The 23,903-nt window shown below is 37.2% G+C and overlaps 1 protein-coding gene across 3 annotated transcripts; it reads left to right on the forward strand.

The window, feature by feature from the left end:
- Window positions 1-9: 9 nt before the first annotated feature.
- Window positions 10-22,584, forward strand: PAIP2 (poly(A) binding protein interacting protein 2). 3 transcript variants are annotated; one of them, XM_063086645.1, is made up of 5 exons: window positions 10-136; window positions 10,406-10,516; window positions 17,835-17,998; window positions 19,048-19,227; window positions 21,567-22,584. In XM_063086645.1, the coding sequence occupies exons 3-5, from the start codon at window positions 17,861-17,863 to the stop codon at window positions 21,621-21,623; spliced, it is 375 nt and encodes a 124-aa protein (XP_062942715.1). In that variant the 5' UTR covers window positions 10-136; window positions 10,406-10,516; window positions 17,835-17,860; the 3' UTR covers window positions 21,624-22,584. The 3 variants fall into 3 exon arrangements, with proteins under 3 accessions (XP_062942715.1, XP_062942714.1, XP_062942713.1); XM_063086644.1 differs by lacking the exon at window positions 10,406-10,516; XM_063086643.1 differs by lacking the exon at window positions 10,406-10,516 and having other exon boundaries at window positions 17,840-17,998.
- The last annotated feature ends 1,319 nt before the right edge of the window (window positions 22,585-23,903 follow it).

Raw genomic sequence — 23,903 nt, forward strand, 5'->3', positions numbered from 1 at the left:
GGCTGGGGTGTTTGTTTGGGCTGGAGAAGGGAGGCGGCGGGTGAGGCGCACGTCGAGTGGGGGAGCGGCGCTGCCTGTGGAGATCCGCGGAGGCCGACAGGATTCGTTGGCTGCCGTCCCCGCTGCCGTGCACTGGGTGAGGGGGTCCCCTCGGGCAGAACGGCGAGAGGGGTGCGCCGGCCCCTTCGGCCGAAGGACAGCACCTCGGCGACGACAGTGGGGCCTAAAGGGTCCTCTGGGTTGTTGGCCACCGAGCCCCGTATGGCCTTTGTTGTTCCATGCTTCTTTCCGCCGAGTCTGAGGAATGAGCTTGGACCAACTTCGTCTCTTTTTAATCTGAGAAATGGCCGTCGCTTTTTTTCTCATTGTCATTATTATTTATGATTTGGATCTCACGGCTCTCTCTATCCGGGTCCTCGGTGGCGCGCGAGGGTTGCCGGGATAGCACCTTCTCGTGTTCCCCACCCCCACAGTCCTTTTCCCCTCACCCCGTACCCTTTCCCCTACCCCCCTCTACCGCCCGGTAACAAAGCTCATTGTTTCTACCCACTTTACGCTTGCGCGCCGCCACGCGCAGACCCTACTTGCTGCGCGTGCGCGCTCCTGCCCAGGCTGGGGTGGGGGGGAAAGAAAGGGGCGGAGGGAGTGGCGGGTTGGCGGCGTCCTCGGGAACCACTCTGCAACCGTCGATGGGCCTGTACTTTCTGATCCTCTTTCTCTTACTTCGCCATCCCTACCCCTTACTTTTAGTTGTTTCGTATCGCATGCTCCGGATAGGAAGCCCTTTCTGTGGAATACTGGGAACCCTTATTCCAGGAGGACTTTGAGTTAGAGGGCCCACAGAGTTCACAGTCTTTGATTCTGGTCCTCTTACCTTTTAATAGTATTCTGTACTTACTCACCTCCTTCCCCACCACTACCAAAACAAAATAAAATAAGGCTTGTGGTGAAGGTATGTTTTTAAAACTTCTCTTTCAGCAGCCAGCAGTGATATTTTTTAGTGATTCCTAGCTTTGTCTGCTTCCTTTTGTTGTCTTGCTTTCCCTGATTTTGCAGCCCCATGGCCTCACAGAAACTTCAGACTCACGAAAGAATTTGACTTTCAGTTTTCCTGGAGAGGAGGTCTAACTTACCTTACAGTCTTAGACGTTTATTTCAACAGAAGACAAATTCCCATTTTGCGTGTGCTGGCTTTTAGCATTTTGCATGGTACATTGCCTTGTACCGTAGTGGCATTGTTTTTCACAAATTTCATTTGATCAATTGATGAGTTGTTGGTTTGCATTTCATAAATAGCCTTCGAAAAGTTTCATCCGCTGTAAGTTATGTTCGTAGGTAGGAACAGGGTCTCTATAAGGATTTTTGATGAGACTCCCAGTATTTGCTGTTTTATGGTTCTATTCCTCGTTTGTGAAAGGATGTTTGGGGCAAATTCGTCTGTTTATGCCACTTGTTAATAGTGAACTTTAGCAAAACAACTATAGCAAGTGATTTTCTGTTTCTTTAAGGGTAGGGGGTTAGGGAATGGAGATTCACTGTAGTGGTTAAAGGCTGTGCATACTGCTCCTTGAGAGCTCAGATTGAGGTAGGCAATATCCACCCTCTTTGGGACAGAGTAAGTTTACAGCAGGCTTTTCCTTGAATAAGCACTCTGTACTTTCGTCAGGTTTATCCCTTTATGACTCTATAGCATGATGCTCCAGTTTCGATGAAAATTTTAAAATTTATTAAATGTCTTCTGTTAGCACAGCAATTTAGTTGATATTGTGGGAGATTACAAGGGGCCAGAGAGCCTTATTTTCCACCTTCTTTAATAACCTTTTGTGCTTTTACATCTTGTAATTTACATTCTGTTTTCATATTTATTATCAGAACAGTCTGTGAAATAAGCAGAGCAAATTTTATCTTGTCCATTTTGAAACTGAGGAAATAGAAGCTTGAGAGATTATTTTGCTTAGCAAATACTTATATATAACACTTAATAATGTCAGGCATTGTTCTACATGCTTTTACAAATATTGACTAATCTAGCCCTCAACATCTCTAAGAGGTAGGCTCTTCTGTAAAATGAAGATAACAAATGGGAGATGGTAACTTGCTCAGTGTTAAACAAGTAGTAAGAGCTAGAATTCAAATCAAATTAGTCCGGATTATGTGCTCTTAACCATAATACTGTGCCGCCTGTGATTTAGTGACAGGTCCGGGGTCCTGTCAGTGATTAGTGGCATAGCTGGGATTTTAACCTATTTCTTCTGACTCTGGTTCAGCATTAAAGTCCAAGTGATTGCCTTTGTGATCTGGACCAACTGTTGCACAGGTGCATTAATAGTTTGCATTTAATATAGCCCAAGGTTCAGTTCCAGTAACTCAGTCTTTTTTCTTAATTTCATCATTTTTTAGAGCAGTGCTGTCCAATAAGGTAGGTACTAACCGTGTGTGTCAACTCAGCACTTGAAATTTGGCTAGTGCAACTGAAGAACTAAATTTTAATGAATTCAAGTTTAAATAGCTATATGTTGCTAATTGCATGAGGGTGGCTTTTCTGATGTGCTTGAACTTTTATCAGTAACGAGGATCCATCTGTACTTTCACCTAATTACTCTTGTTACACTACAGTTCACATTAGGGTTACATAGCCTTTGACTGAAATTTTTCTATGATGTTGTTTCACTCCTACAGGTTTAGGACCTGTGATTTTTTACCTTCTACCTTGGTCTCAAGACCTTTAACTGCTCTGAATGTTTAATAAGCACCAAGATAGATAATGCTAATTGTTATGTGCCAGGCTGTCTACCTGGTACTATTATTAATACTCGTATAACAGATGAGGAAACTAAGATTCAGAGAGTTTATTTATTGCCCATGATCACAAAGCTAGTAAGGCAGCCTGGTTCCAGAGTTCTGCTTTTTCCATCATTACCTTACACTGCCAAACACTAAAGCTTCAGAGTAGAAAACAGACTGTTGGAAAAATTTCTTGATCCTCTCTAACTGCTGAAGGGACAACTAATACACTAAAAAATACATATGCTGTATATGTATAAGATATGTATATTCATATTTAGATATACATGCATAAAATACATGTATATGTGCAAATAAGGTTAAGGAGTCACAGTAGTTTGAAGTAGAATCCAAGGGAATAAGAAAAGTTTGGTGCCTATGGAGGCTGTTTAATGAAGGGAACAAGAGAACTCTTTGAATTTTAATGAGAATTCTTAGATGAAACTAGGAGAGAAAGATTGTAAAACCTAAAAGATACCCATATTTAAAAATTTTGTAAAGTCACTGCTGGAAACCAATATGTTTGAGGCATTTTTCAAGAAGGGGAAAAAACAGGTGAAGACATAGTAAAGACCCGAGTTTGTAAATTGAAAGGGTTTGCTGATTTCCAGGCAGTATTAATAGGGAAAAAATTGCTCTTACCTAACCAAAATCTAGTGTATTTTTTCTTTTTTGTTTTACAACTGGCCTGTATGGGGATTTGAACCTGTGACCTTGGTGTTACCAGCACCATGCTCTCCCAAGTGATGGTGAAATTTATTAACTTAAGTGTTAAAACAGCTTAAGCTCTCCTCTAAAGCAGGATGTTTACAAAGGAAAGAAAATTGGTTTTCTAAAATAGTGAAAGTTGGACTGTACGTAGATTATTGACGGAAAGGACAGAAGTCTAAGAATTCTGTCCCAACTAATATTTTTATTGAAACATGAAAGCAAAAGATATTTTTGGACGTGCAGTGGCTTAAAAATATGTATCTCTAGGGCCGAGCCCGTGGCGCACTTGGTAGAGTGCTGCGCTGGAGCGCGGCAACGCTCCCGCCGCGGGTTCGGATCCTATATAGGACTGACCAGTGCACTCACTGGCTGAGTGCCGGTCACGAAAAAAAAAAAAAAAAACAAACAAACAAACAAAAGAGAAAGTTCTTGCTGAAGGAGGAAAATAGAAAATGTTAGAAGGAATTGTGATGCAAATAAAACAAATAGAAGAAAAGAGCATGCAGAACTTCAGATTAAGCTCCCCTTTAAAAATGTGAACCACATAAGGCAGGAAGCATTAGTAATTCTACAGAATCTGTATAGGACTAAACTCCATAAAGAATATGAGTTGTAGCATTGATAATACCAAACAATAAAACATTATCCTTTAAAAAAAAAAAAAAAAATATGTATCTCTAGGTAACCTTTTGAAGAAATATTTTATTTAAATTAAAATTAAACCCCCAAAAAATGTCGTTAGGGGAAGATAATGAATATTAGAAACAATGATGAGTAGTTAATCTTGTAAAATATAAATAGATAATGTGAATTGTAAAGGATTCCATTAAAAATTATTTAAGAAGATATATACTGTATGAGAAAAACTAATAGTGTGGATCTAACATTGCTAAGTAACTTCCACAAAACTCAGGAGATCAGGAAGGGAGGAACTGGGTAAGTAAAAAATCATTCTAAAGGTCATGCCTTGACTGGAAGAAGTGATTGGATTAGATGTACTTAAGAAGGAAAAGCATTCTAAATGTCTTGAGTTGGTCGGGGGTGAGTTGGTTGGAGGTGTATAGAGAATATTTTTAATTGATAGGAAAATAGAGCTATTAAATGCAGGAAAATAAACACAGGAAAGAAATATTTAATAGAACATAAAAAGAAATATAAGAAAAGTAAACATGAAATTATGATGGAAGACATTAAATCAAATGTCAGTTATCAAAAATGTTAATTCCCTATGAGACAAAAATTCTCAGATCCGTCAAATAATCCAATTGTTATAGTGGGGGCCTTGAATAAACCACTTTTAGAATTTAACAGATCAATTAAAAAGATCAACTTAATATATATACGTCATTTTTCTACTGTAAAAATAGAAATCACACATTTCTTCTCTTTCAGCCCAAGGAACATTTTGCAAAAATCATTTATAGTTGTTGTAAACAAAAGTGTAATAAATTCCAAAACATGAAGGTTTTTCTGTCTGTAACATAATAAAATTAGAAGTTAGTGCATTAGAAGATAACCAAAAGAACCCTTAACCACTTTGAAATTAAGAAAAATATTCTTTTGGCTCATTATAAGTTAAATAATTTGTAATTATCTAAAATTGATAAAGACAATATTCCATATCAAAACTTCTAGGGAAAGTTTATATATAAAAAATTTTGTTGTGAAAGTTTGAAAATAAACATGTTTGGCAACTTTAGAAACAAATAGCCTAATATTAAGTAGAGAGGTAGGGAAAATGAAGTGAGAAAAACTGAAATTAATAAAATAGGAAACAAAAACAAGTAGAAAAGATCAGTAAAACCAAAAGCAGAGGTTTTGCTTATTAAAGTTGAATTTTAATAGCTAATTAATTCAAAACTGAAGAGCTACAACAAAAATATTTCTAGCCACCTAGTTCTCGTCCATGAAGACAACCAGTATTCTCAGTTATTTTTAAGCACCTTTTTGAGATATAATTCACATACCATGCAATTAACCCATTTAAAGTGTACATTAGAGTGATTTTTAGTATATTGACAGAATTGTGTGTTCATTACCACAATCAATTTTAGAACATTTTCATTACCCCAAAAAGAAACCTTATGTCCCTTAGTTGTCACCCTTAATCCCCCATCCCTCCTAGTGATAGACAACCACACTCTGCTTTCTGCGTCTATAGATTTGCCTATTCTGGACATTTCACATAAACAGATTCCATACAATCGTTTGTGACTGGCTTCTTTCACTTTACATAATTTTTTCAAGGTTCATCCATGCTGTGGATCAAATATTTCTTTTTATTGTTGGGTGATACTCCATTGTATAGATATACCACATTGTATTTATCAACTGATGGACATTTGGGTTGTATCCACTTTTCGGTTATTTAGAATAATGCTGTTTTGAACATTTGTGTACAAGTTTTTGTGTAGACATATATTTTCATTTCCTTTTGGTACCTACCTAGGAATGGAATTGCTAGGTCATATGGTAACTCCATGTTTAACCTTTTTAGGATCTGCCCAAATGTTTTCCAAAGAGGCATTTTACTTTCGCACCAGTAGTGAAGGAGGGTTTCACTTTCTCCATATTCTCACCAGCACTTACCTGTAGTTTTTCATTTTGGCCATCTTAGTAGGTATGAATTGGTATCTCATTGTGGTTTTGTTTTGCATTTCCCCAGTTGTTAATGATGTTGAACATTTTCTCGTGTGCTTATTGTCCATTTATATATCTTTTGGATAAGTGTCTATTCAGATCCTTTACCCATTTTTAAATAAGGTTTGTCTTTTTATTATTGAATTGTAACAGCTCTTGTACAATTCGATTGCATAATTTGATTCTCAGTTTCTTTTATATCCTTCCAGAGACTCTATGCATTTGCCTACAATGAATATATACACACACATTCCTCCCCTTTTGCATATATGAACAGTGTATTATACTCACTATTCTGCAAATTGGAAAGCTGGATTTTTTTTTTTTCAAAAGTAAATCTCTGGTAGACCTTATTGAGGAAAAGAACATCTAGTAAAATTAACTATTAAACATAAAAACTTTGAATTGTTATATTCTGTGTAATTTTTTAACAAACTTAAAATTCTGGAGAAAATGAAATTTTAGTGAAATATAAATTACCATAATAACCAAAGGGGTAGAAAACCTGAATAGACCAATCATAATAAAATATATATATATATATAAAGTTTGTTAAAGATAGAGTAGTTTTAAAAGTACCAAGCCCAGGCTGGCCAGGTTAGCTCAGTTGGTTAGAGCATGGTGTCATTACACCAAGATCAAGGGTTTGGATCCCTAGTACTGGCCAGCTGCAAAAAATAAAGAAAAAATAAAAGTACCAAATCTGTTTAATTTTACATTCATTTACCTTCAGGGATCCCATAATTCTTGGTTACTCAAACTATTCTTGAATATAAGAATGGAAAAATTTCCATTTACTTTATAGTTTTGAACTCTGTTCTGCAGGGTATAGCATTCTGGGTTTGCAGTTATTTTCTTTCAATGTAGTCTTTTGTTTCCTATTATTGTTGAGAAGCATGTGACTTTTCTTATCACTCTTTTGAAAAATCTTTTAAAAAAATTTCGTTGGCTTTTACAAATTATCTTTGATATTCTACAGTTTGGCTATACAGTAATGTATCTCAATTTGTTTCTGTTTATCTTGCTTTGAGATTCTTGGCTTCGTAAACATGTAGATTGATATCTTTTTTCAGATCTGGAATATTCAGATTAGATCCTACCTCTGCCCTGTTTTTCCTCTTCTTCTGGAACTTGGTTGTTCCTACTCTGCTCTCTACATTGCTTGACGCTTCTTCCATATTTTTTTATCTTTCTGTGTTATTGCTGGTTTCTGAATAATTTCTTTCATCTTCCAGTTTTTCTATTACATCTAATCTGTTACCAAACCAATTATGTTTTTATTTGTTATAATATTTATATATCTAGAAGTTTTATTTGGCTTTTTTTCAAATCTAATGTGCACTTTTAATATGTTGCTGTTTCCTGAAGATGTTTTCAACCTTGATATATAAGCATTTGCTTTGTCATCTGTGCCACTAAGTCTAGTGTGGGTCTCCTTATGCTTTTTGTAAATTGTGCTGCTGCTTGCTCATTGTGCCTTGTTTTTATCCTTCTGGTTTTTCTTATCTCTATGTATTATGCCTTGTCCTTGAAAAATTATTTATGGACTTCCCTAAGGCCTAGAATGAAGATGGCTTCCTCCCAAGGAGTTCACATTTGTTTTTACCGGGTACTGGCACTGGGACACCATCAGTTCAAGACCAACTCATACTGAGTTCATGCCTTAGGATATTTTGGACCTCCCAGGTGATGGGACTGTGTCTCAGGGTTCCCTCTCACCTTTTTCTCTTGATTTGCTAGAGCCAAGGTGTTTTAGTCCATTTGTGTTGCTAGAACAGAATTACCTGAGACTGGATGATTGATAAAGAAGAGAGATTTATTTGGCTTACGATTCTGGGACAGTTGCATCTGGCGCAGGCCTCAGGCTGCTGCTACTCATGGCGGAAAAGTGGCAGGCAGCCGGCAGGTACAAGCAGATCACATGGCAAGAGGAAGCAAGAGAGATAGAGAGAGAGAGATAGAGATAGGGAGAGAGAGAGAGAGAGAGGAGGTGCCAGGGTCCTTTAAACAGTCAGCTCTCGTGGGAACTAATAGAGGCAAACTCAATCACTATCCCTCCTCCCCCAGGGAGAGCATTAATCTATCCATTCATGAGGGATCCACCCCCATGACTCAATCAGTTTCCAATACTGCCACATTGGGGCCCAAATTTCCACCTGAGTTTTGTAGGGGACAACACATCCAGACTCCATCACAAGGCAACTTGGTGGGCAGCAGGAGTTTCTTTTGGTTCACCCATACCTTGAGCATATAGCCCTTTGGGGTCCCAGCTTAGAGTGGGGAGGATTAGATTTCCCATCTTGACTTATGTGCCTCTAGCCCCATGAGGCAGCGAACAAGGCATCCCACAGAAACCTAATGGACAAAGCCCTCAGAGCAAAGGCAGCCACAATGTTTAAAAGTTCCAATTATGGGGGCAGGCCTGTGGCTCACTCGGGAGAGTGCGGTGCTGATAACACCAAGGCCACGGGTTCGGATCCCATATAGGGATGGCCAGTTTGCTCACTGGGTAAGCGTGGTGCTGACAACACCAAATCAAGGGTTAAGATCCCCTTACCGGTCATCTTTTTAAAAAAAAAAAAAGTTCCAATTATGTTATAACACCAAGATCAAGGGGTTGGATCCCCTTACTGGCCAGCTGCCAAAAAAAAAGTTCCAGTTAGCTGTCTGAATTACTACATTTCTTGACAGCACATTAGTGCTTTTAAGGTTTTTTTTGTTTTAAAGAATTTTATCCAACACTTTTAGTTTTCAGTGGAAAGACTAGTCCAAATAATCTAGCCCACCATTATTAGCAAAAGAAGTCTTCAATTCATAACTGCTTTAAGGAATTAAAATAAAATCTGAATAGTCATATATTCCTGGCCAGAAGGCTTAGCTAATTGGACCAAGCTCTTGACATTGACTACCTCTCTAGGTAGGATTGGAGATGGAAAAAACTCATACATACTTTAGACATTTGTACATCTAATTTGTATTTTCTTTAGGTAGTGCTAGGTAGAGCGTACTTTGTACACACATATTTTTCACTTTAATGCTTTCTTTTCCAACAAAGTTGATCCTATATACAAAAAACCTTTTGTACAAAATTTTCATATGATTACTAAAAGCATTATTAGGTGATTTTCGTTTGACAAATCTTGTTACATGTATTTTAATAACTACTGGACATATTAAACTACTTTTTCTTAGTTAGTTTTACTGTGTTATCAAAAGATATCTTTTGCATGAGATTAATGCTGAAAAATTATGAATTTTTAAATTACATTTTCTGATAATTTTAAGGTTTTAAAGCATAATACACCATAGTGGCCAGTTGCACTCCCCCCTCCCTCTCTCCCACACACAAAAAGGATAATACATATGTCTGGAAATATGCTTTGAAGCAAATAATAAACAAAAAATTGGGGGGAAATTATTGGCTTTCTCAATCCATTTTTGCCAGGTTTATAGTGTTCAGATTGAGGCAGGAGTTAGAAATAAGATTAGAAGCAGATTGGTCTGGTTGATTTCTCAGAGTTTGTTTTTTACTCTCTTTGTCAAGCCATTATCTACTTGGGGCCCTCAGACTTCATTCAGGTGCAAAGTAGGTGCTTCTGTTTTGTTTCCAGCATTTTCTCTAAGTTTGTGTTGTTTTTGTTCTGGAGAAAAGCTTGCTCCTAGCCAAGGGAGGCTAATATATAGGTTTGAGCTCATTGACTCTTAGAGTCTTGAAGCTGCTTGTTTTTTGCTGTCTCCGAATAGGATGATAATGCACCCCAGGTGTACATATTTTACTGTATATTCCTCAGTTATTTTCTTGGAGGTTACCCTGGAGATAATAATTAGCATCTTAGTTTGTAACAAACAATTCAGTTTGAATTAATGTGAACTTTGTTTGAAACAAATACAAAAACATGTTATAGCTCAGTAGTCCCCCCTTAATTTGTTATTGTTAAAAATACATCTTTATACATTGTATGCCCATTATTATGGATTTGTAATTATTGGCTTTTTGCATTTGTCTTTTAAATTATATAGGGGGAGAAAAGGACTTATAAGCCAAAAATGCATTATTACTGACTTTTGTGTTTACCAGTGTTCTTTATTTCTTCATTTGGATTCAAGTTAGTGTCTGGTATTCTTTCATTTCAGCATGAAGAACTCACTTTAGCTTTCTTATAGGTCAGGTCTACTAGTGACAAACTCATTAGTTGTTTACCTGGGAAGGTCTTAATTTCTCCTAGTTTCTCTTAATTTTTTATTTTATTTTTTATTTTTCTTATGGCAGCTGGCCTATATGGGGAACTGAACCCTTGACGTTGGTATTACAAGGCTGCATCTAACCAACTGAGCTAACTGACCAGCCCTTCCTTCGTTTTTGAAAGGATAGTTTTGCCAGGTATGGAATCTTGGTTCTCTTTAAGCACTTTGAATATGTTGCCTTCTGACCTCCATGATTTCTGAGGAGAAATTAGCTGTTAATCTTATCGAGGATCCTTTGTATGTGACAAGTTGCTTCTCTCACTTTTTTCAGGATGCTCTCTTTGGCTTTTAACAATTTGATTATGTGTGTTTGTGTGGATCACCTTGAGTTTATCCTACTTGAAGTTCACAGAGCTTCTTGGATATATAGGTTCATGTCCTTTTATTAAATTTGGGCAGTCTTAGGTTATTATTTCTTCAGATATGCTTTCCAACTCATTTTCCTCTTCTTCTGGGACTCCCATTATGCATATGTTGGTACAGTTGATGGTGTCCATAGGTCTCCAGTGTTCTGTTTATTTTTTGTCATTTTCTTTTTTCGTTCCTCAGACTTGATAATCTCAATTGTCCTATCTTCAAGTTTGCAGATTTTTTTCTTCTCCTTGCTCAAATCTGCTATAGAACCCTTCTAGTAAGTTATTCTTTTCAGTTATTATACTTTTCACCTTGATTTGAAGTCTTTGTTTAATAAGTCCAATGTCTGGGCTTCCTTAGGGACAGTTGCTATTAATTTCCTTTTCTCCTATGTGCAAGTATGGGCCACACTTTGATTTCTTTGCACACCTCATAATTTTTGTTGAAAATGACATTTTGAAGATTATAATGTAGCAACTCTGGAAATTAGATTTCTCCTCTCCCAAGGGTTGTTGCTACTTCTGTTTAGTGACTTTTCTGAAATAAATAGTTTTGTAAAGTTTGTATTCTTTTTATGTGTATGGCTGTTGAAGACTGTGTTCCGTTAGCCTAGTGGTCAGCTAGTAATTTAATAGAGATTTCTTTAAATGCCTTTAAGCAAAAACCAAAATTCTCTCAGTCTTTGCAGGTGGGTTGTATGTGTGTGTTAAGGCACACCTTCAGCATTCAGGCAATGTACAGCTCTGCCATAGCTTTTGCTTCCTTTGTGTGCAGAGCTTGAAAGTCATCCAACAGATGAGAGCTAGGGCCTTCTCATGTCTTTTCTGAGCATGTGCCCAGCACTGGCCTGCTCATAGCTTTCTACGACCCCCAGAATATGTGGGAGCCTTTCAAAGCCCTTATTCTCAAAGCATCTCCTTCAGCAGCCTTTCCTCCAACAGTTTTGCTTTGTCTGTTTTTATTGCTGTTACATTTACCTTTTTTTTTTTTAAACTCAACTGATATTTTTACTTTAAAAACAAACAAACAAACAGGCCGGCCCTGTGGCTCACTCAGGAGAGTGCGGCGCTGGTAGCACCGAGGCCGCGGGTTCGGATTCTATATAGGGATGGCTGGTACGCTCACTGGCTGAGCATGGTGCAGCCCACACCATGCCGAGGGTTGCGATCCCCTTACTGGTATAAAAAAAAAAAAACAAAACAAAAAACAATCTCAGAGGACAGGGTTATTTCAGCTTACCTCAGGATTATGTCTTAAAGACATTTGGTTTCCAGATTAAACTCTTCCTTCTCTTCTCTCTTCAGTCAATGCCTTATTGTTTATGTATCTGCAAGTAGGTGGGAAGTAGCTATGGTTCAGCTACATCATAAGTGTGAGCAGCGAGGAAATTTACACATGATCCAAAGCAATAATATAAACAGTGAGAAGAAAGCAGTTATTGAATTGATCCTATAACAGGCAGTATACAATATAGTGAGTGGGTGTATGCCATATGTACACACTTGTGTACCGCATAACGATGTTCGAGTCAACAACAAACCTCATATATGACCGTGGTCCCATAAGATTATAATGGAGCTGAAAAATTCCTATCACCTGGTGATGTCATAGCCACCATAACGTCGTAGCACAATGTGTTGCTCATGTGGAAGCAATAGGTTATATCATGCAACCTGGGTGTGTAGCAGGCTATAGCATGTAGGTTTGTTTAAGTATACTCTATGATGTTTGCACAGATGAAATTGCTAACGATGCATTTCTCAGAATGTATTTCTGTCTTTAAGCAATGCATGACTATATATATATACACATCATATCTTTTAATTCTCATAAACCATTTTAAACATTAAGAATCTGAAGCTCTGAGAGGTTCTCATGAAGCTAGTAAGTTCAAATTCAGGTTCAACTGACACTATACTCTTAACTTTGAATAAAATGGCAAAGAAAGATTTGTCGAGTTTCTTTTGCTTCTGGCTTCATTTTGTGATATAAGACCATGTTAGCCTGCTTGCATGGACGGACTGTCTTCTCAGTAAAACAGCTAAAGGCTTCCTGGCAGCTCACAGGCCTGTTAGAGGTTGTAGCATCAATAGCTCCAATGGCAGTGAGGCAACTGTTGGCCATCCCTCTAAGCCTTGCCACACAGATTTGTCTCAGATGTAGCAGTGTAAGTGCAGGCTAGTTTTGGAGGCTAGGAAGTCCAAAGTTCATCTGGTGGTGGCGACAGTGACCCTGGAGTCTCACATTGCACGGTGGTGGAAGCAGAGAGAGCAGAGAGAGACTTACCTTTAACTATTTTTAACAACAAGCCTTCCACCCCCTCTGCCATAGCAAACAAGAGTCAGTCCTCCAGGACAAACAGGTCAAAACAACTCTGATTCTTTGCAAATAATATCCATATTGCTCTCTTTAACCTGTACCAGGAATGCAGACTATTATATTCAAAGCTGCCACCAATCTATGAAGTGGGGGATGGCCCCAGAGTAATTTAAAACACCACAAAGATCTCTTACTGGAATTCAACTGTTTTTTCTTCATTAAGCATCCTCCTTGTTGTTGTAAGCTTTTTATTAGATTCCAGAGATTCATTTAAAAGTAGCTTGTATTGGCAGTTCATATTTTATTATTTTGGAGAACTTTTGCATGTAGTAAATATTGTGTATTGACTACTCTTGGAAGCTGCAGACTCGTTGAATTTAATACTGTAAAAATAACTTTAACTTCAACCAGCCATTATATGTATAAAAAATGTTTTAAGGACCGGCCTGTGCCTCACTTGGGAGAGTGTGGTGCTGATAACACCAAGGCCACGGGTTCGGATCCCTGTACAGGGATGGCCAGTTAGCTCACTTAGGAGAACGCAGTGCTGACAACATCAAGTCAAGGGTTAAGATCCCCTTACTGGTCATCTTTAAAAAAAAAAAAAAAGGGCCGAACCCGTGGTGCACTCGGGAGAGTGCAGCGCTGGGAGCGCAGCGATGCTCCCGCTGCAGGTTCGGATCCTATATAGGACTGGCCGGTGCACTCACTGGCTGAGTGCCGGTCACGGAAAAGACAAAAAAAAAAAAAGTTTTAAAGGCAACATTGAATACCGGGTGCATGTTTTTAGAGTCAGGCTGCCTTGACTTGAATTTCAGCTCTATTGTTTACTAGATGTGAAATCTGGAACAAGTTACTTAAGATTTAGTTTCCCCATCATTGAAAAAATGTGATCACAATACCTACATACCTACAGGACTTTTGTGAGTATTAAGAGGTGATAACTGTAAAGCCCTTAAACGCAGTACTGTTACTGCATATTGCATATACTTTTGGGGGGAAAATATATTAAAAATTATTAACAGTGGTTACCTTTGGGGAAAAGATTTGGAGTGAGGAGTGTGCTTGGTGGTAGGGAGGAAGTCATCCAGCCACCTTTTTTGCTCATTTTTTCTGTCATGGTTGAAAATGCACTAGTATAAGACTAGTATTAAAAGAACACACTGTAGGTATGTATACCCAAGAGAACTGAAAACGTGCTCATCCAAAAGCTTCTACGCAGTGCTTTTTTGTTGTTTGGTTGTTTTTGTTTTTGTTTTGGTGGCTGACCAGTACAGGGATTGAACCCTGGACCTTGGTATTACCAGCACCATGCTCTAACCAATTGACTAAGCTAACTGGCCAGCCCATACACAGATGTTGATAGCAGCATTATTCATAATAGGCAGAAAGCAGAAACAACCCAGATGTTTATCAATTGATGAATAGATAAAATGTGTATATATATACAATAAAATAATATTTGGCAATAGAGAGGAATGAAGTGCTGGTACATGCTACTGCAACATCGATGAACCTTGAAAACATTATGATAAGTGAAAGAGGCCAGACACAAAAGACCACATATTTTATGATTACATTTATATGAAATGCCCAGAATAGGCAAAGCTATAGAGACAAAAAATAGACTAGTGGTCGCCTAGGGTTAGGGCACTTGGAGGGAAATGGGGAGTGACAACAAATGATATGGGATTTCTTTTTGGGATGGTGAAAATGTTCTGGAATTAGGTATTTGTGATGTACAACCTTGCAGAACCACTGAATCAAACACTTTAAAATGGTAAATGTTATTATGGTATGTGAACTATATCTCAATTTTTAAAAATAGCACAAGACACACAGGGGACACACTTTTAAAAGTATGTCCAAGAAGGGTCAAGAACAGGTCATAGAAGAAAAAGTAAAAATCCTGATATAATATTACATATGATACATCAGGAATGTATGGTAATCCTAATATTACCATACGTTAACACACCTTAAGCTCAATGACTGCAGGTTTGTCAGCATTATGGAAGTAAATAATCTTTACCTTTTACCCTCTGGTTTTTATTTGGCTGGCTGTAGCCAGAAATCTGGTTAGCAGTTGTTCCTTCCCTCAGCTGTTTGAGGTACGAAGTTAGTGCCCGGGCTCCAGTTCATTCTTTTTTTAAAAAAAAAAAAAAGATGACCAGTAAGGGGATCTTAACCCTTGACTTGGTGTCGTCAGCACCACACTCTCTGAAGTGAGCTAACCGGCCATCCCTATATAGGGATCTGAACCCTTGGCCTTGGTGTTATCAGCACCACACTCTCCCAAGTGAGCCACGGGCCGGCCCTTCCAGTTCATTCTTGTTGGCTTTAATTATTATTTGTTTTCCAAATATTGCTTTACAAAGTATTCATTTACTGTCCTTTGTAGACTCCTTCACTGAGATCTATACTGAAACCACAGGTTGTTAATTGGCAAAAAGCTGACCTATGCCCTGTCAACTGCACAGATCCTTTTTTACTACTCACTGTTTATATTTTATTTGTCACTGATTGACATCAAACAAGGAGGGAGTCCGCTGATGACTCCCAGACTATAGAATTTGTTGAGGCAGGTTTTTCATTGTTAGCACAAACTTGTGCTCATAAAATGTGTGGAAAACACTTTTCTAAAAAATTGTGTTTATGTATAGATATACTTTAACCCGTTGAAGCATATTTAAAAGCAAGTTAGAAGTATTTCTGCAAATGTATGTCTCATATATAGTTACTACTTAACCAATTCCAATTGAATATTGAATATCCTGTACTCTGCTATTTTGCTGTTTTAACTAAAGATATAAATGGTGTGCCCTGTTATTTGTTAATGCTGTGATATTCTGAAAGGTAGAGTTTAGTGGGTACAAGTTGGAAAAATAATGGAAAGCTGTTATAAATTGGGGTGTGTTTGAACATAGCTTAATGATTGGTTCAGACACAGAATAAGCAAAGTTTCATCCAGTTGAGAAGGAGAATCAACTCCTGCTGTTCATAGTGTTTGAGGAAACTCTAAAATATAATTCGTTTAAAGATGAGCATATAAATGTTTGGTAGCCTGACATGCAAGAGTACTTCAAAAAGTTTGTGGAAAACTACAAAAGATAATACGAATCTTTCCATGAACTCTTTGTGGACCCCACCCCCCACCCCGTATAAGAATAAGTAAGTTTCTTTAGAGGAACTGATTGCTATTTAGTCAAAACTTGTTGTCAAAATAGTTTTATTTCATCCAAGTTTGATGATAAATAAAAACAAAGATATTCATTGTCTGTCTGCTATCTTTTACAGTGCCTCAATTTCCTAATCCAAATCATGTTTTCTTTCTACAATACCCTAGCACATAACTGAGTCTGTCTCTGCCTCTTTTTCATACACATGCATAGTACACAAATTTTCAGTAATTTTTAGCTGAAGATTTCTTAAAAATGAAAATTTTCACCACCATGATGCTATTGTCGTTAGTATTCAGTATTTTGAGTATTTTTATGGGTACTTTCTCTATACTTTTCACTGGGATCTGTCAAATGAAGGGATTGGTTCCTGTTTGCTACTCACTGTTTAGGACCCCACCCCACTCCCCAGGTTAGGTCCTAAATTCATACAGCCATGAACAGCTATGGATATTTTTATATTTTTTTAAACATAAGCTCTATCTCTGTAGAGCTATAGATTTTTATTACAATTACATGCTCTTAAGGATAAGTTTATAAGGTTAATTTAATTGGCCAGGTAACACACATAGAGTAAGTCTCTCCCTTGAACCTTACCCCAGGGGAAAAAATATTTCTAGTAGGAGATTTTTGTTTTAGTATTTTACTTGATTAAACTCTGTCCTCATATTAGGTATGCTATTTCCTTTCTTTGGCACGAATCACACTACTGTTTGAGTTTATGTATAGGTGACTTGTTTTGTGTAAACCTATTTTTAGCAATTTCTAACTTAATGAATTGGTCAAATATTGTAGAATCTGAAACCTGCATTATATCAACTAGGTTAGACCATGCTGAACAGAGCATAAGAAACTAGACCTGTGGCCAGCCCGTGGCTCACTCGAGAGAGTGCGGTGCTGATAACACTAAGGCCACGGGTTCAGATATTATATAGGGATGGCCGGTTGGCTCACTGGCTGAGCATGGTGCTGACAACACCACGCCAAGGGTTGAGATCCCCCTTACTGGTCATCTTTTAAAAGAAACTAGACCTACTACTTTTACTCAGATAAAAAGAGATTAGATACCAAAAATTCACTGTACAGTGGAGAAATTCAGAAATGGCAGAACTTGATACAGACCCAAAGAAAAAGCAAATAATGGGCAATTAAGGAAAGATCCAGAGCTATACTTTGGGACTGAGGAACTAAGGTTATTAAAATTTTGTTAGTTTTCACTTTTAACATCTGGACTTTTTGAAATCAGTTTTAAAAAGTAGAATTTGCTTTTCATCATTTCACTTAATGACTAAGGCTTCCAGACAGTGCTTGTTTTATAAAATAAGGAATATGTAATATAAAATATATTGGATGGCTTCGACATTCCATGTGAGCAAATAATTACCTTCATTTACTCTCCTCAGCTATTATTTAAACATTAAAATAATTTGGAAAAAAATGAAGCTTTTCTGATTTCCCAATTGCTCAATTTATCATGTGCACTTAGTATATTATGTGCCTCTAACACCTAACCATGATGCCTGGTAGCAATAAGTAAGGAAATGAATTCTTTCAGTAATGAAAACTGAAGAATGAGTACATTAACTCTATTATTCTTTTAAGGTTAGAAAGGAGATCTAACGCCAACCATGAAAGATCCAAGTCGCAGCAGTACTAGCCCAAGCATCATCAACGAAGATGTGATTATTAACGGTCATTCTCATGAGGATGACAATCCATTTGCAGAGTACATGTGGATGGAAAATGAAGAGGAATTCAACAGACAAGTTAGTTTTATATACAAACATGTTCTTTTTTGTTGCCCTTTACAGCCTTCAAATAATATGGTTGTACTTGTTTTTGAAATGTGTTTTTTAATTTGGTCTTTTATATGTAAAATATGTGAATTTATGTGCCACCACTCCTATTTTATTTGGCTACCAGTTACTGCCAGGTTTAACTGCTCACTGAAATAACTTGGGAAGCTTGTTTCAGGGTCCCACCCTGGAGATTCTGATTCAAGAAGACTAGAGAGGAGCCTGGGAAACTGTTTTTAAAAAGCTCACCAATGGTTCCAGTGAGCAGTTGGGTTTGGAAACCACTGCCTTACACCAATTAGATAGCTATATTACAGTGAAACTGAAGAGAATTCAGGAATCAGGAGCACATAGGCACAGATGAGTGCAGAATTATACTGTTTTTCACCTGAGGTCCTCAATCTGATCAGCCTGAGAATTCTGACACCACTCTTCTCTTTAGAGAACTCTCATACACTGATAAATGTTCTTTTATTCCCGTATCTCTTGTGTTTATTCCCATCTTCCTTCTAATTCTTCCCCTAATCATTGCTTTGGTAATCAGTAACCAGCTTGACTTCTCCATGTCCAGTGATGGGTATTCAAGGGTAAAACAGTTTAGTCTTATTTCACTGAGAACCAATTGGGTTGTTTTGTTTTGTTTTGTTTTAATTACCCATGCCCTACCTGCTAGAGATTTTATTTCCATCATTTTTGAGTTGGATTAGGGTTTGCATAATTTTTAAGTATCACAGGTAATTCTGATATGCATTCATTGAAGAGAGCACTCCTTTGTTACTTCTTCCCTGCCACCCTCAATGGAAAAAAGAATATTCTGCTAATACAAGTAAAGACATAGGAAAAACTCTAAACAGATTTTTCCTAGGTCTTTATGGTAAACATTTTTTTCCTTAGCACAGAAGCTGAGGAGAAGGTATGATGTATTTTTTAAAGGGCTTAGTTACAAGATATTTTAAGCCATTCCTAGTGATGTCTTACCAAGTGTGCTATAAATTATCCTTTATTTATTGTAAACTTAGATAGAAGAGGAATTATGGGAAGAAGAATTTATTGAACGCTGTTTCCAAGAAATGCTGGAAGAGGAAGAAGAGCATGAGTGGTTTATTCCAGCTCGAGATCTCCCACAAACTATGGACCAAATTCAAGACCAATTTAATGACCTTGTTATCAGTGATGGCTCTTCTCTGGAAGATCTTGTGGTAAAAAGTTATTTTTCATCTTTTTAAAACCTATCTTATCTTTCCCATAAGCAGAAAAGCCAGCTACTATCTGTTTAGGAAGAGTTCTGCATCTTTCCCCCTTCAGAAATTGTGCTGTTTCTTACAGTGGAAGCAGAGGCTTCTCTGTCTCACTTAAGACATGGAGTGACTTCAGGCAACACTATGGAGCTACTCTTAGACTAATAATGAACTTCTTGCCTCTGCTTTTAGTCGTGATGTTTTCTTTTAGTCTTGATATTGCCCTAGGATACTTAAATGTCTTAAAGAATTAATCCAAAAAATATATAGTATTACCATGTGACTTGCCTATACAGTAGTAACTTGATGGAGAAGTTTTGTTCTTTAATCTTATCCTAAACATTTGATGAAATATGCAGAATTTTATCTGAAAGTAAAATTTTAGAGATCTTTTCCTGACCTAGGGTTTTGTTGAGGTACCCAGTTTGTTTGGAACTGTTATTTAATAAGGAATTTTACAAGTTCTTGGCAGAAAAGGGACACGAACCTATATTTGTATTTTTAGTTATTGTCAGGGTCTCATTGCTCATGATATATTTGCAGTAAAAAGTTTTTTTCAGGAATTGTGATAACTAAACATCAGCACTAGAGTACAACCTCATGAGTCCACTAAAATTAAAATAATTTTCTGAAGCCAAACAGTTTTTTCTAAGTCTGAATGTTAACCTTTCTTTCCGTGTTTACAGTCTCTAGTTGCTTCTACAAGATAGTTCTCTGGAATTTGCCCACTGGACTCTGAAGTTTTTTTTGTGATTGTCTTCTGGTTACTGTGCAGTGGTTTCCTAATCTGTACATCATAATTACCTGTGAAGCATTAAAAACAAAAATCAGTTTTTCAGCTGCATCCCATACCTGGAGAATCAATCTCCTAGATATTTTAATTTTTAAAAAGCACTCCAGAGAATTTATTATATCTCCAACCTGCCCAAGTCAGGCATTTGGAAACCATTCTTCTGAAGTACTGTGTAGAGAACACTGAAATTTATATTGTTGTATAGCCTTTGTTCCAGTAAATGATGATAACCTGATTGAGCCAGATGTATGATCTGAATAGTGTATGGGGATATGTTTGCTTATGGCTATGTTATTCACTCCACAAATAATCCTTTTTGTCCTAATGAGTAAAGCCCTTTGCTAGGCATAATGTGTAACTTTAATCTGGATCCAGTATAATTCCACAGCACTGGATTGCTCAAGTCTATTTGAAATTACTTTGTTTCATTCTCATTCTTCTGTAGCTGCCAAAAGATTGTACATTCAAGAACACTGAAAATTTTTTATTTAAACTCTACACGTTAAAGTTAGATATATTTCCCTTGGGGGAAGGGAGAATATATCCTGTCCAAGGAAATTGCTTTGTATAAATTATGAAACTAAAATTATTACTCTGACATGTTTAATATTGTGCCATTGGTCTTGAAGTAAGTGACATGTAGGGGTCAAATTCAGTGTAAAAGCCTGCCAATTTACCTACATTTCAGCCCCTGGAATATGTCCTGGTTTCTTTTCATCTTTATCAACTTGCACTCCAAAATGCAAGAGGAGAATTTCCAGCTATTCTTCCTATACACTGACATGTCTACTTAGGAAATTAAGGATTTAGAGACCTAGAATAATGTTGGTACAGGTCTCTAAGGCTCTTAGAGACTTTGGCCCATTCCTCCCTTTTTTTGTTTAAACTGATGCAAAATGGAATCCGAGAGAGGGTGACTTGTTTGAGTTTACACAGGAAGTTAGGGACAGAGGTGAGATTTTGGACTTAGGTGTCTGGCTCCCATATACGTTTCTTTTCCTGGTACCATGCTTCCTGTGGGAATTAGAAGACAGCAGTTGTAGAAAGACAGCTCCATATTTTCAATTGGGATCATAAAGTAAAATTAATCCATCAACAGTTCTCCAGTTACTTTAATCATAATTTCAACACTTGTTTAACATGTTTGCATGGTAAGAAAGTCAGGCATCATAGATTAACAATTCCTTGTTCAGTGCTATTCATTTAGTTTATGTGAGTGAGTGGGTTTCTGGTTACACCTAAGCAAACTTAATTTCAATTGCTACTTTTTTAGAAAGTTAATTTAATTTGATATAATATGATATATAGCTTACATCTAGTTCCTCCTTTTCCTGCCATAGATTTTTTTTGGGTTAATTGTAACCTTACAATCTGAGTTCTTACTTTTGTCGTATGTTTTGTTTTTTTGAGGGGGCATATATTTTTGCCTGTGGATCTAGGTTGAATGCTTCTGAGTATCTGAAGCCATCTGTTAATGAACTTGCTTTTTTATGTATTTATTTTCCAGGTCAAGAGCAATCTGAATCCAAATGCAAAGGAGTTTGTTCCTGGGGTGAAGTACTAAAATATTTGAGTAGACGGGGCCCTCTTTTGGTGGATGTAGCACAATTTCCACACTGTGAAGGCAGTATTAGAAGACTTAATTGTAAAAGCTCTCTCTTGTCACTGTGTTACACTTATGCATTGCCAAAGTTTTTGTTAGTCTTGCATGCTTAATAAAAGTGCTGAGACTGTTATTAAGTAAAAGCTGTCAAACATTTACTGAAACTAGAATTGGCCCCATGGCTTGATGTGAAGACAGCGAGGAAAGAAGCACCAGTCAAGTTGTGACAAAGCACCAAGTTAAATGACCTCTAAATTGTACTAAATTGTCTTTGAGGCTAAACTGGTCCCTTAGGGTTAACTAATACTTGTAATGTCTAAACTTGTTTTAAATTTAAATTGAGTTCCAATTGTTAAGCCGATTTCTCAGTTTAGACTTAAATTTGCATTTGTCCCCATTAAAAAGAACCTCCTTTTTCTGAAGAAATTCTGTTAATTGAGATAATTCATTATAGATAAGTATGTCTTTGGTTACTGAAGTTACAAGGTAGTGATCAGATAGCGAGCTAGTCCTGGCTTTTCTGGTATGTTATCATGTTAGAAATATTGAATTCTACTCCTAATGTTACGTCTGAGGAAGTATGTGATTCAAGAATTGCATCTTTTTCTAAGGATTCATTGCATCATAGCTATACCTGTGTAAAATCTAACATATGATGAACACCAACCCATAATTCAATTGAACAAAGATTGTAACATGATTTGAATGGTGCTTTCCTTGCTTTGTTAACCATCACGACAGTAGTCTGCAGCACAACTTTTCTTTTAACAAAGCTAGAACAGTTTTGGCTTCTTAAACTTCATATTTGGGTAGGTTAAGCTGCCATACGTGTTCAGTGTGAATAGTGTTTAAGTTGAAAATATTGTAAAAAAATTATATTTTTTCAAAAATATTTAAAAAAATAAAATAATAGTAGAACTGAGCTGATGGTTGTGTTTATTGGTGCTGGAATTTAGACCTTCCAGTGGTGATACTCACTTTAATACCTCAGGACAACTTTGCTGGCAAAATATGCTAAGAATCATGTTTTGTTATATTCCAAAGTAGTAAGTATGTTGCTGTGCAAGGATCTGTCCAAAATACAGCAGTAAAGTAAACCCTGTTGACCCGCCCTTGCTTTTTATCACCTCAGGCTGCAATGTTAGAGCAGTTGCAGATAGCCATGGTTAAGAAACTTTATGGTTGGCCAATATAATGATGTCCTTACTCTAGTGTAACCTCCATTGGTTTCTGCCCTTCACAAGGCTTTTCTTGACTTTGTTGGGTTGAAGAAGATTAAGAAGGCCATGTAGTCAGTTCTGTTCACATTCTTTCTGGGGGTCGGGGGGGTCCTTTGGTGTGAGCACCTATGCCCCAGTGTTTTTTAGTATCCACCTAACAAACTAATAAATAGATTGGTTTTTAAAGAATCTCTGAGGCAGAGACAGTCATGTTTGATTCTTGTTCTTTTTGGAGCCATGTAATGCCCAGTTGCCTTTGTTCTCTAATAGTACCACGAGTGATATGACAAGCTGTTAGAAAAACATATGATGCTTACAGATCTTTTCTCTCTAAACTCAGAGGCAAATGAGTTCATTTCCACATACTGCCAAGTTATCATAGTGTTTAACTAGGGAGTCAGGCATCTACATTACAGGTAGTGATGGAAGGTTTTAGAGCATCAGCTGTCTATACTTTATAAAGCCCTAGGGACAAATGATCACCTCATCAGGGCCTGTACTGGCATAGTTTTAGGATAACTGAGGTCATCCAATTTCAGAGGGTTTTAATTTCATGCCCACTATTGAAACAAGGCAGTGTATATGAAAGGATTGTTCCTGTTCTTGTGCTGTGTGTTTCTCAACCTTTTCCATGTCAAATATCAAAGTGATATTTGTTTAGCATACTGGAATGCAAAAATGAGGTTGCACGTGGCTGGAGTTATTAGCTCACGGACTCCAGTTGGCCCAGATTCTGCTCAGGTATTTGGAATGCTGAGGAGATCATTATTTCAACATACTTGTAACCTCTTAGTGACCCACATGAGTTGGGAAGTTCTGTTTTCACTATAAAATGGCTAAGGAATTCCACCCAAAATCCATATATTGATTTTTTACCCAGATCACCTTCCCCTTGAGGGCAATCATAAAACAGTTCACAAAAATGGAAACTGAATAGCTTGGTTTTTCTTTGGTTACAGCATAAGAATATTTTGATTACTCAAACCTTCCACAAAAGCCGTAGACATATTCTGGAAGTAAT

Source organism: Cynocephalus volans, chromosome 2 (assembly GCF_027409185.1).
Source record: "Cynocephalus volans isolate mCynVol1 chromosome 2, mCynVol1.pri, whole genome shotgun sequence".
In the NCBI taxonomy this organism is placed as follows: Eukaryota; Metazoa; Chordata; class Mammalia; order Dermoptera; family Cynocephalidae; genus Cynocephalus; species Cynocephalus volans.

Excerpts from the sequence above, each read along its gene's own strand:
- PAIP2 (XM_063086645.1), top strand. The coding sequence starts at position 17,861 with ATGAAAGATCCAAGTCGCAGCAGTACTAGCCCAAGCATCATCAACGAA. Across the intron at positions 17,999-19,047 it reads AAGAGGAATTCAACAGACAA|ATAGAAGAGGAATTATGGGA; the intron begins GTTAGTTTTATA and ends TTGTAAACTTAG. Across the intron at positions 19,228-21,566 it reads CTTCTCTGGAAGATCTTGTG|GTCAAGAGCAATCTGAATCC; the intron begins GTAAAAAGTTAT and ends TTTATTTTCCAG.